The sequence below is a fragment of the Salvelinus alpinus genome, chromosome 27, assembly GCF_045679555.1.
Source record: "Salvelinus alpinus chromosome 27, SLU_Salpinus.1, whole genome shotgun sequence".
NCBI classification, from domain to species: domain Eukaryota; kingdom Metazoa; phylum Chordata; class Actinopteri; order Salmoniformes; family Salmonidae; genus Salvelinus; species Salvelinus alpinus.
In genome coordinates, this window is record NC_092112.1 from 32683168 (window position 1) to 32696789 (window position 13622).

At 42.8% G+C, this 13622-nt stretch overlaps 1 protein-coding gene across 1 annotated transcript; it reads left to right on the top strand.

Annotated features, from left to right (window-relative positions):
• Positions 1–2656: 2656 nt before the first annotated feature.
• Positions 2657–5584, top strand: LOC139556420 (large ribosomal subunit protein mL66-like). Its single transcript, XM_071370355.1, has 6 exons — positions 2657–3070; positions 3976–4007; positions 4287–4391; positions 4589–4712; positions 4797–4869; positions 5041–5584. The coding sequence occupies exons 1-6, from the start codon at positions 2746–2748 to the stop codon at positions 5183–5185; spliced, it is 804 nt and encodes a 267-aa protein (XP_071226456.1). The 5' UTR covers positions 2657–2745; the 3' UTR covers positions 5186–5584.
• The last annotated feature ends 8038 nt before the right edge of the window (positions 5585–13622 follow it).

The window sequence follows — 13622 nt, forward strand, 5'->3', positions numbered from 1 at the left end:
CCTCTTGTACCTGGGCTAGAACTGCCCCCAAGCCTCTGTTACAGTCAGCATTCAACACCATAGTACCCTCCAAGATCATCATTAAGCTCGGGACCCTGGGTCTGAACCCCGCCCTGTGCAACTGGGTCCTGGACTTCCTGACGGGCCACCCCCAGGTGGTGAAGGTAGGAAACAACATCTCCACTTCACTGATTCTCAACACAGGGGCCACACAAGGGTGCGTACTCAGCCCCCTCCTGTACTCCTTGTTCACCCATGACTGCGTGGACATGCACGCCTCCAACTCTATCATCAACTTTGCAGACAACACAACAGTAGTAGGCCTGATCACCGACAATTGTATCGTTAGCAAACTTAATTATGGTGTTGGAGTCGTGCTTGGTCACGCAGTCATGGGTGAACAGGGTGTACAGGAGGGGACTAAGCATGCACCCCTGAGGGTCCCCCGTGTTGAGGATCAGCGTGGCAGATGTGTTGTTGCCTACCCTTACCACCTGGGGGCGGCCCATCAGGAAGTCCAAGATCCAGTTGCACAGGGCGGTGTTTAGTCCCAGGGTTCTTAGCTTAGTAACGAGCTTTGTGGGCACAATGGTGTTGAACACTGAGCTGTTGTCAATGAACAGCATTCTCACATAGGTGTTCCTTTGAACAGTGAAGACACTTGCCAGTTGGTCCGCGCATGCTTTGAGTACACGTCCTGGTAATCCGTCTGGACATGCGGCCTTGTGAATGTTGACCTGTTTAAAGGTCTTGCTCACATCGGCTACGGAAAGCGTGATCACACAGTCATCCTGAACAGCTGGTTCTCTCATGCATGCTTCAATGTTGCTTGTCTCGAAGCGAGAATAAAAGGCATTTAGCCCATCTGGTAGGCTCGCGGCTGGGATTTCCTTTGTAGTCCGTGATAGTTTGAAAGCCCTGCCACATCCGACGAGCATCAGAGCTGGTGTAGTAGGATTCAATCTTAGTCCTGTATTGAGGCTTTGCCTTTGATCGTCTGAAGGCATAGCGGGATTTCTTATAAAGGTCTGTATTAGTGTCCAGCTCCTTGAAAGCAGCAGCTCTAGCCTTTAGCTCTGCGCGGGTGTTGCCGGTAATCAATGGCTTCTGGTTGGGATATATACAGTTGAAGTCGGAAGTTAACATACACTTAGGTTGGAGTCATTAAAACTCGTTTTTCAACCACTCCACAAATTTCTTGTTAACAAACTATGGTTTAGGCAAGTCGGATAGGACATCTACTTTGTGCATGACACAAGTAATTGTTCTAACAATTGTTAACAATTGCTACCAAACACTAATTGAGTGTATGTAAACTTCTGACTCACTGGGAATGTGATGAAAGAAATAAAAGCTGAAATAAATAATTCTCTCTACTATTATTCTGACATTTCACATTCTTAAAATAAAGTGGTGATCCTAACTGACCTGAGGTGGTATACTCCTCAATGCCATTGGATGAATAACGGAACATATTCCAGTCTATGCTAGCAAAACAGTCCTATAGCGTAGCATCGGCGTCATCTGACCACTTCCATATTGAGCGAGTCACTGGTACTTCCTGCTTTAGTTTTCGCTTGTTAGCAGGAATCAGGAAATAGAATTATGGTCAGATTTTCCAAATGGAGAGAGCTTTGTATGCGTCTCTGTGTGTGGAGTAAAGGTGGTCTAGAGTTTTTTTTCTTCATCTGGTTACACATGTGACATGCTGGTAGAAATTTGGTTAAATGGATTTAAGTTTGCCTGCACTAGGAGTGCCGCTTCTGGATGAGCATTTTATTGTATGCTTATGGCCTTATACAGCTCCTTGAGTGTGGTCTTAGTGCCATTATCAGTTTGTGGTGGTAAATAGATGGCTACGAAAAATATGGATAAACTCTCTTGATAGATAGTGTGGTCTACAGCTTATCATGAGAGGTGAGCAATACCTCGAGACTACCTTAATATTAGACATCGCACACCAGCTGTTATTGACAAATAGACACACACCACAACCCCTCGTCTTACCGGACATAAGTGTTCTGTCCTGCCGATGCACGGAAAACCCAGTCAACTGTATATTATCTGTGTCGTTGTTCAGCCATGATTCAGTGAAACATAAGATATTACAGTTTATAATGTCCTGTTGGTAGGATAGTCTCGAACTGAGCTCATCCAATTTATTCTCTAGTGATTGCACGTTGACCAATAGAACAGATGGTAGAGGCGGGTTACCCACTCGCCGACGTGGATTTGGGCTTTGTCTGGGAGCAACATCATATCCTTCGCATCAGACTGATTAAAGAAAAAATCTTTGTCCAGTTCGAGGTGAGTAATTGCTGTTCTGATACCCGGAAGCTGTTTTGGGTCATAAGAGACGGTAGCATCAAGATTATGTACAAATTAAGTTACAAACAATGTGAAAAAAACACACAAACTAGCACAATTGGTTAGGAGCCCATAAAACGGCAGCCATCCTCTCCGGCGCCATTCTTAGATATTTGGGACAATTAATTCACTAAACCCTGAACCTCAACTAAATATTGTAATGAATAATGTGGAAATTGAGCAAGTTGAGGTGACTAAACTACTTGGAGTAACCCTGGATTTTAAACTTTTTGTATTTTTTACCCCTTTTTTCTCCCAAATTCCCCGAAACACAACCCCGCCAAGCCGCGCTGCTTCTTGACACACTGCACTCTTAACCCGGAAGCCAACCGCACCAATGTGTCGGAGGAAACACTGTACATCTGGTGACCAAACTCCATGGGACCAACACTTTACATGTTGCGTTTATATTTTTGTTCAGTTATAAAGTTGGGAACTTTTTGTTTTCATCCCGCACAGTACCTGGCAGCAATACAACTTTTTGCGTGTAGGCTGCCAATAAACCTCAGAGAAGAAGAAGCAGGAAGAAGAGAAGGTCACAATTCCAAGATGGCAGCGCGCTGTGTGCTGGGGTCTATTTGGACCTCTCTATCTGGCGTTAAATGTGTGGCCAGCAGCAGCAATATGAGTGCCTATCAGAGTATAACCAATTGCCCTCAACTCTCGGTTTTTGGAATTATTCAAAGTAGAGGAATTCGACAAGGTGAGATTCTCCTTGAATCCTGTTGTAGCCATATGAGCTAGCAGTAGCGCATTCATTCAGTAACCTTTGCCCTTCGACAATGAGTATTTTAGGCGTTAAAGGTAGTTGTGGTAGTTGATTATAAGAATAAAGTCATTTGAACGACCATGTTGTAGTTGAATTTCTTTTTTTAAACTCACTAGAAGCACAAGCTAAACTAGCTTGCCGGTGTTGTGCCGAAAATCCCCCCCCTCGCGTGAACGCGCGCACACTCGATTCTTCATTGTTGTGACTTGCTTGCAAATTGAGATTTCTGCTCTTCACTCCGTTGTCAGTTTACCTTTAGAATTTCGGCAGGCAAGAAAATTACATTCCCGAAACACCACACCCCCTTTCTATTTTCCTTAGTTTTGTGGCTAGAGTCAAATACTTTCCGTGGCACACATAGTCAAAACATTCTATAGAACAAACTTCATGTCAGGATAGGCAACCGAAATTAATCATTCATGTATGTGTGTTATTAAACATAGGGAGTAACATGTAGGCAAGCAATAAACATTCAGAACAACTACTAGTCGAATAAGACATGATATGACGAATTTTGGCAAAGAGATTTATTTAGACTAAGACTCTTGAAACAGCCCAACTGAAAACTGCAGACATTACTGGCGCCTCCCCCGCGATCAAACCGCCATATTAAAATGAAACTCAGCCTAACGTGATCATTGACAGCTGCCTTGAAGGACACAAATAAAAAATGCTTTCTGCTACTAAGATCAGTGAAATGTAGGCTAAACTGAATGAATAATTGATGTGTGCGCGTTCACGCGAAGGGGGGGGAAAGATTTTCGGCACAACACCTGTTCGTTATGAAACGGCAGCCTGGATTTGTAATAACTGTGACTGCCTATTTTGTTTGTTTACAGTCGTCGAAAAGAAAGAAGGCAAAACAACAATAGTAAGTGACAAGCTTGCTAACCTGTTGGTTTTTCATTGCACACTACTCATTTTGTGGTTTCTGTGGTGATGTGTTGCGTTTATCTCTAGCTATGGCGATGTATTGCATTTAACTTAATAGTACTAGTCAATATGGTATCCACACATTTCAAGATATTTAAGACAATCTCTATACCATGTTAGCTATCAACACTTATCTAGCTAGTAAATGTCTACAGTAGATTGGAAGTATTTGTGCGGTGCTTATTTAGTTATTGACTGTCATTGCATTCTTTCTCAGATTGAGGGATTACCACAGGATGCTCCAGCCGGACCACAGCCACCCAACCCCACAGCCCAGTGCCCCATCTACCGATGGAACCTGCAGAACAAATACAACTACACAGTAAGTGTTTTCACGGACACCTGACTGAATACATAGCTACTGCCTCTCGACTGCTCCACAGAACTAACACGGTGACCATGATCAGTGCTGGTCCACACACTCACATCTCCTATGTGTTTCATGCATTTTATATCAGTATGTGTGCCTGTTCTGTGAGCTCAGACCTACAGTAATTCCCTGTGTTTTGTCTTTGTCAGGATGTTCTGTTGCTCAGTCAGTTCATCAGGTCTGATGGAGGAATGTTGCCTCGTAGAGTCACTGGTCTCTGTGCCCAAGAGCACCGCAAGATCGCCATCTGTGTGCAAATGGCGCATAGAGCAGGTACGATACTCTGTGTGTCAGCTCTGGATACTCAACTATTGTGACGTGTATTTTCTTCAAGATGATAAACGTACTCTATTCCAGGTCTTCTCCCCGATCACAAACCACCTCTCCCAGAGGGACACGTACCAAAGAAGCCCAAGCCCCAGCTCAACAGGTAACTAGTGCGTGTGTGTTTGACTCCTGCAGTGTCTCCGAATGTACCTTCTCACACCTGTATTGTTTCTTGTTAGACCTCTCATCACATTACCTTTAACATTAACACTCGTCTTTCGCTAACCTTCTGTTGTCTCTGGCCAACTCACACCTGTGTCGTTTCATCACACAGATACCTGACTCGCTGGTCCATTGATTCGGTGAAGCCCATCTATAGGGCAGGGCTGAAGTGGTGTAAAAATCGCATCTCTGTCGGCCACCCAGCTCTCAGAAACAACGTACAATACGGCAAGAAAATCCTCTACCTGAAACATTGAGGACATGGGGGCATGTCAACCCGTAGGAGTCGGTGTGGGCGGGACATAGATGGGGTGCAGCAGTTCTATCGGATGTCTATCACCATGGAACTCCTGCCTCATTTGGGACTCGTCCATTGACTTTGAAAACTAGCCTTTTGAACAGCTGAGGGAGCATCTGTATTTGTCCAACCTATTTAGTGGCCGTTACCCATTGGAACAAGTCATTCGGAGCAATACCCAGAAACAACACCCTTTCTGTCATTCGGCCTTTGAAGATGCCCTGAAAATTAACTCTGGAAAAACTCCATTTATTGCAATTGGGCCAGTGGAACAACTGTTTCAATGTAGGTGGTATGTTGACATTGTGTACTTCAAGACAGATGTGCAAATAAAACAGATCTGCTTACTCTTCTTCCACTAGCTGTATACTGTGTTATACTGTGTGTGATTGCATGAGTAAGCATTTACTGGGCCTATTAGCAAAAGTAGCCAAGTGCATGTGGAAGGAAATCAAACGGAATGATTTTTGTTTCTGTTTATTTACGTTAAATAACAGGAAAGAAACATCTCTTGCATAAATATAACTCAGTTTTGTCTGCTTTCAGTGTGGGTGGGGATGAAACACTGCTTTTCTCAGATGAGTGGTTGATGGTATTTTTTTATTTTTTTTTCAGTATCTCACTGGCTCTTTAAAAACATGAAGGGCAGGCCCAGGTTCTTTGAGACTGTCGCTCATGTAGATGTGTCTGTGCTGGGGTGTCATGGGTTCTTTAAAGGTGGTCAGGCCCAGCCACAGCATGCTGCTGATCACACACACTACTGCTGCGCTCAAACTGCTAGATCCACAACCCTACACACACACTGATGGTTTGAAAGTCTTTATAACCCCCATCTGCTGCTTCTCAAATGACCCTTCATAAATCGAGACCATGTACAAGTCTCACATTACTCCCATTAATGATTCCGCTATTCCCAATGGGGGGAATCAAGTCCCAAGATACGCAGGTGTAAATGGAACTTATTCCTTTTTCTCACTGCGCATTTTGACCTCGAACTTAAGCATGAGGAAACCGGTGCCAGGCAGCTATTTGTTTGGGGTGGAGATCACAGAAATGGAGGTGTGGCAGAGGTGTCTACAGATATACCTATTCTGACCTTAACTTAATTCTACCATCTTTACACGTGAAGAAATCATGAATAAGGTCAAGTGAACCTGTCTGTTCTAAATGGAAAAACCTCTATTTTCTCTTTTTAGATAGAAATAACAGCTTTCTCCATGCACTGTCATTTATACATTGATAAGAGCCAGGTAAATGAGCAATCTGTTTGGATAAAACTATTGTAGATACAGTGCCTTCAGAAAGTATTCACAACCCTTTTTCCACATTTTGTTCTGTTACAGCCTGAATTTTACATTTATATTTTGTGTCACTGGCCTATACACAATACCCCATAATGTCAAAGTGGAGTTAAAAATGTTTTGAAATTAATCAAAAATGAAAAGTTTAATTGTCTTGAGTCAGTAAGAATTCAACCCTTTGTTATGGCAAGCCTAAATACGTTCAAGTGTAAAGATGTGCTTAACAAGTCACATAAGTTGCATGGACTCACTGTGTGCAATAATAGTCTTTTAACATAATTTTTTTAAGGACTACCTTATCTCTGTACCCCACACATACAATTATCTGTAAGGTCCCTCAGTTGAGCAGTGCTGTATCACATCCATCCGTGATTGGGAGTCCCATAGGGTGGCGCACAATTGGCCCAGCGTCGTCCGGGTCCGGGGTAGGCCGTCATTATAAAGAAGAAGTTGTTCTTAACTGACTTGCCTAGTTAAATAAAGGTTCAATATACATTTTTTTTTAAATGCTGTGAATTTCAAACAGACTCGATCACAAAACCAGGGAGGTTTTCGAATGCCTCGCAAAGAAGTGCTATTGGTAGATGTGTAGGGGAAAAAAACACAGAAATTGAATATCCATTTGAGTATGGTGAAGTTATTACACTTTGTATGGTGTATCGATACACCTAGTCACTACAAAGATAAAGGCGTCCTTCCTAACTCAGTTGTTGGAGAGGAAGGAAACCGCTCAGGGATTTCACCATGAAGCCAATGGTGACTTTAAAAGACTTGCAGAGTTTAATTGCTGTGATAGGAGAAAACTGAGGATGGATCAACAACATTGTAGTTACTCCACAATACTAACCTAAATTACAGAGTAAAAATAAGGAAGCCTGTACATAATGAAAATATTACAAAACATGCATCCTGCTTGCAATATGGCATTAAAGTAAAACTGCAAAAAATGTGGCAAAGAAATTAACTTTATGTCCTGAATATGAAGGACTCTATTTTAACAAACCTAATGTAATGGTAAGTCTAAGAAGCACAGGTAGTTGTGCTCTACTGTAGGTTCAGGGGTGTGTCAAAAATATTTGAGCTATTTTCACTATCACAATTATCAGCGCACTTGCTGGTGTTGGCACAAAAGGGCTGGGTTTTGATGAATAAACAAGTTGTGGGTGGGTCGAGGCTTGTCCCCTCACTTGTCAATCAGAACGTGCTCCATGGCAAAATATGTGATTGCTTCAAGTTGTCCACATTGTTCTAAGTAATTGCAGGGCTTCAATAACATTCACACTGATATAGGGGAAAGTCTTACTTTAAATTGGATTATTAAAACAGCCTAAAAAGAGACTGAATAATTTGAATTAATAAAGCTTTTGTGATTAAGATTAATTTCCAAGTGGAGGAGCCAAAGCCTTTGTTGACTGTCTTGACTATGCGATTGCATTGGGCAGGACAAGAAAAAGCCTTAATTGAGAGGAGGGGAGGCTATGCTTTGGTTTTTAACCTAGATACGAAGTACACAGGCACATTAGGCTTCTCTTGGATAGGCTGTGTTTCCACTGTCAAAATGCATGCCATAACCAACTGTGTTACTGATAAAATCAGCTTTTGGTTGGTCTTAGATATCCTAATCAAATATTTCCACCCCTCCCATCTGAGCGCAAGCAAGCTGAAATAAGACAGGTAAATTGCCAAACCTGGCGTTAGGGTTTGAAAATGCCGGTGCTCCAGTTTTTGCGTGATGAAATTGCAAACTAATGTGCGTTTGACACTAGCACCGCCTTAACGCTAGCCAGAAATGGAGCCCAAAGCGTTATGTTTGGTGCAAATCCAACACAACAGATCACTGAGGTTTTTAGGGTAAAAATAAACGGAATAGAGCTAAGCACAGGCAAAATCCTAGAGGAAAACCTGGTTCAGTTTGCTTTCCAACAGACACTGGGAGACAAATTCACCTTTCAGCAAGACAGTAACCTAAAACACACGGCCAAATATACACTGGAGTTGCTTACCAAGATGACATTTAATTTTCCTGAGTGGTCTAGTTACAGTTTTAACTTAAATTGTCTTGAAATTCTATGGCAAGACTTGAAAATGGCTGTCTAGCAATGATCAACAACCAACTTGACAGGGCTTGAAGAATTAAAAAAAGAATAATGTGCAAATATTGTACAATCCAGGTGTGCCAAGCTCTTAGAGACTTACCCAGAAAGTTTCACAGCTGTAATATGACAAAGGTGATTCGAACATGTATTCACTCAGGGGTGTAAATACTTACGTTAATGAGTTATTTCTGTACTTCATTCTCAATAAATTTGCAAACATTTCTAAAAACATGTTTTATTTTGTCATTATGGGGTATTGTGTGTAGATGGGTGTGAGAAAAAACCTGATGTAATCTATTTTGAATTCAGGCTCTAACATAACAAAATGTGGAATAAGTCAAGGGGTATGAATACTTTTTGAAGGCACTAAATAGGGTACATTACTATTGTTTTAGATCTATTTTACCTTATGATCGCTGGAGAAGAACGGGAAACCAGTCATATGGCATGAATCTGAAAGGCATATCATAACATGACAGGTATTTATGCCCCTTTACCACAGTGAAGTATGAAATGCTGTGTCATTATACCAAATTGTAATTGTATGGCCTTCTTGCAAGGATCCAATTTGGAGATGCAAACCGAATGGGATGAAGGCAGACTGACACCAAATGTAACCTTTGTGCTCTCTAGATTATAGTTTCCAATTTGTACGGTATATGTTCAATATTATTAGCCACTATCGGTAGCGACCGTAAGTAATAAGCACGTACAGTATATTTAACTACCAATTTAGTGTTTTTTCCCTTCAATTGGTAGTGGTGATGTGGGATTATTTAAGATACTCTTTGAAGATGGGCAGGGACTCTGCTGTCCTAGCTTCAGGGGGAAGCTGATTCCACCATTGGGGTGCCAGCACAGAGAAGAGCTTGGACCTGGCTGAGCAGGAGCTGCCTTACCATAAGGGTGGAGGGCCAAGAGACCAGGGGTGGCAGAACGGAGTACTCAGGTTGGGATGTAGGGTTTGAGCATAGCCTGAAGGTAGGGAGGGGCAGTTTCTCTTGCTGCTCCGTAGGCAAGTACCATGGTCTTGTAGTGGATGTGAGCATCGACTGGAAGCCAGTGGAGTGTGCGGAGGAGCGGGATGACATGGGAGAACTTGGGAAGGTTGAACACCATGTGGGCTGCAGCGTTCTGGATAAATTGCAGGAGCTCCCCGCTTGTGCCAACAGCGAGCTGCAGTAGTCCAGACGGGAGATCGCAACTGCCTGGATTAGGACCTGTGCCGCTTCCTGTGTGAAGTATGGTTGTACTCTACAGATGTTGTAATGTAAAGCATGAACCTGCTCTGTGCCAGAGCTATCTATGAACAGCTATTCCAGTAAATTGGGTCTGTTGTTCTGTTGATAATATACTTATCACGTATTGCAGTTCCATGACCAAAATAAACTCTCCAGCCATGTGATTTCATCAGAGTTCAGTTTGAGTCAAGGGCCAAAAATTCTTATTGATTAAACTTTTTTCAGAGAAACCGCTCTGCGATGGTGTCTACTTTCCACTGAAACTCACATAGGTGGTTTCAAACTCAGCGTGTGGATGTCCCATAGTCGAGGCATAGGGAGGAACCTAGTAGGAGTACAGGCATGGCTGGTGTATTAGCATAAATGACAACAGTCGTTTGGTTTGGAAGGAATCAGTGTCTAACTGCAAGCATTGCAAAGCAATCACTAGTCTGCTACTCAGTGGAGTAAATGTGTGGTCCAAGTCTGGGTTTAAGGGTCTCTTTTCCAAGTTTAAAAGGTAAACATTCAACATTGGCCATGCTGTCAATCCAGCATGACTTCTGCCACTTTCAAAACACCTGGAAACTCAGAACTGGGAAATCTCAGACTTCAGTGAGTTCAAGAAAACTGGGAACTCGGACAAAAACACGCTCCGACTGGGAAAATATGTTTTGAACGGTCATCCAACTCGAAATTCCAAGTCGGGAACTCTGGCCTTTTTCTAGAGCTCCGACCTGAAGATCACTAATGTTATGACTCGACCTTGTTTTTTTTTAAAGGCTGTAAATGAGGCTGAATGAACTATTTTGCTTCCAGACATGGCTTCGCTCATAGCCAGGTGTAACAGTGGTAAGGTGTTGGTACCTCTGTTGGGACAGCTTTCTGTAGGCCCTAACAGTTTGTGGGCACCGTTTGTCACTGTTATAGTCCAATTGATGTATTGTTTAGTGTTGTGCTGTGTAGTGGCTTTGCTGGCATGCAGATTTACATGCACACACACACACACATTTACACACCACAGAGATACTCATCCCTGTTAAATGAACAGCTGTGAGATGTTTTAGACACAGGGTCAGGACACGCACACAGTATTATCTATCACTTGTCCATTGCAATCATTCTGTTGAGCACGCAACAAAAACATTTTGATACATGTTTAGACTAACTACATCCAGATATAGTACTGTATTACATTTATCCCTGGCCCTCTGTTTTGGCTTCTGGTTGAATCATGTTGGCTTCCCTTGTGAAAAATATGGTGACTGTATATAATATTGTCTGAAATGTGTAATTCTAAAACTCAAGGCTAGACTAACAGTGGGTGGTGTGCACAAGGCTTGGCCTGAAATATAACTATCTAAAGGGAAAGGCTGTCAGTTTTCTTTCAATTCCATCCCAGATTGAGCACTGAAGACCAGTTTGAATACTACCCAGGGAATTACTTAACCATGTTCTAGAATCTATATTCCATCTGGTGAAGATCCACAATCAGCAGAGCAAGGCTTCCATTGACCATTTTGCAGACTCGTGAGTTTATCCATTCAGCCTTGCTCACGTCCTCGCTACTGACCCACGACTGGAACTGCTGTCAACAGATAGGCCTACAGCTGTTTTATATGATATGTTAGCCAAAACAGCCAGCTTTACAGAGCAGAACAATAAAATATGGATTCCAGATCCAGAAGAGGATGCCTGGATAGTTTCCTCACAGAAAGACTGGGCTCTCAACTGCCAACCCAAATCATTGTCAGCGCCAATAACAAGGCTAGTTTAGTATAATAGTGCATGGCCACCAGAGCATGTCCAACAGAAGTAACCTCATGTTCATATTACATTTTGTCTCCCACAAAGACTCTTTGAAGGGCTTTTCAAGGAACTCAAGGAACTGGATCTATTTCTAAAGACAGACAATTTGTTGGAAGGAAACCCCACCCATGGGGGGAAAGTTAGACCGACTGTACCTGTTAGAATGGCCCTGGTAAAGAAGTGGTGTAGTGAGAGATTTGGCACTCTGTTACCTTTGGGGATGTCCTAACTCAGAGGGTCCATGAAGTTGATGGAGGGGTCGAGGTCAGCCATCTCCAGGATGGATTTCTTCTTCAGGTTTTGCGGCTCAGTGAAGTGCAGGAAGCACCTGAGTTCACCTGTCTCCGAGGAGGACAGACCTGCAGGATAGACAGAACACACACAAACTCAGTCATTCCCTGACAGCATGATATGATTCTGTCCATGTATGAGAGTGAAAACACAGTACAACATATGTGTACACTACAGATGCACAATGTGCAGTGTGTAATATATGATGGTCTGGATTCTGGTTCCAACTTCCAATACACTCGGAGCTAAAAAAGACACAACTGAATCATCATCTCCATGCAAAAACACACACAGCTGTGTCCCATCTTCCAACAGACAGAGCACATTCTCAACTGTTAACCACCACACTCTCTACGTGGAGCCATCCATTTCATTAATTACTTTGAACAGTAGCTTTACCCTCAAAGCTGCGGTTTGTCTGCACCAGACCGTGGGGACTCTTAATGGAGATGCCGCGCGGGACCACAGACACCTCCTAATCAATGGTGTGGACAGTGGTGGGCAGCCTCTTCTCCTCATTCACCTTGATCTGCAACCCAAACCAAACAACAACCATTACCAAACATCCGTCACAGCATCCATTACTCATCACTCAGTCATGACGGTCATCTGCATCAAGTCACTGCACATTCATCACTTATTAATAAGCAAAACACCTATTTCAACATTCAAACAACATACTTTGTCATACTTCTCCTCACCATGACGTCCTCCTCCATAGCCCCGTCCCCCTCCCCTTGTCTCTGTGGGCTCATACTTATGTGAGGGGTCTCCCACGTATCGACCTTTTCCTGCAGAAGAAACCTCCGCTAGCATTGCCTCGGTGTGGCAGGGGGAAGCCGGTGCCAGTCCACACAGTTGAAACTGGATTGGGGAGAGGATACAAACACATATGTACAACAGGGCACACAGAGAGAGAGTAGAGAGAGAGAGAAAAAAAGAGAGAGAGAGCAAGAAAGAACATCTGAATAGGAGAAGGGATCACAACCCCAAAGCCACAACAGTGACTTGCTAAAAGCAAGCTGGCTATAAATATTGTGGCGGAAGAGGTTCTAAACTATTTCCTTTGGACCCCTTACCCCCAAAAAAAGCATTTTTTTATCACTGATCTCATCATATGAAACCCCTTGTGCAATGAAATAGTCACCCTGTATGCCCAGAATTTGTAGATAGTACCTCAGGCTGACCAGGGAAGTCTGCAGGGCAGCTTTTTGTTCACTGCTCAAAGTTAAACCGTTGCCAGAAACGAGGTCCAGAGAGTAGTATAACGTCTTGGAGTCCACTGCATATATACAGTCTGTATCACTGAAAAGTAAATACTTTTATTTCTATAAAATAAAGAAGGCAAAGTGTTAGCAAGTTTACGTGGGGACAGCTGCTAAGCAGGTCCAGTTGCCAATGTAAACAAATCTTCTTAGTTACGTGTAGTCACAGCAACTGCTGGTTGCTCCCCCAAAAGGAGGCCGCGTTCCAGACCGTGTACAAAGCAGTCGCCATAGAGATCCTAATTCCTAACCCTTTAAAGTTCAACAATGTTCTGAAAATCGCAGCTGTTGTGGTCAGGGAGAAATCTAAACCAGTCCAATTGGAATGAATAGCAGGTGATTATTTCCTGATTCTACTTATTCAGAAAAATATAAGTAAGGCATGTGATATATATATATATATATATATATATA

What these genes read in the sequence shown, in the direction of transcription:
- LOC139556420 (XM_071370355.1), top strand. Translation starts at nt 2,746, where the DNA reads ATGGGACCAACACTTTACATGTTGCGTTTATATTTTTGTTCAGTTATA. An exon ending in AAGAAGGCAAAACAACAATA is followed by an intron (nt 4,008 to 4,286) that starts GTAAGTGACAAG and finishes ATTCTTTCTCAG; the next exon opens with ATTGAGGGATTACCACAGGA. An exon ending in CCCAAGCCCCAGCTCAACAG is followed by an intron (nt 4,870 to 5,040) that starts GTAACTAGTGCG and finishes TTCATCACACAG; the next exon opens with ATACCTGACTCGCTGGTCCA.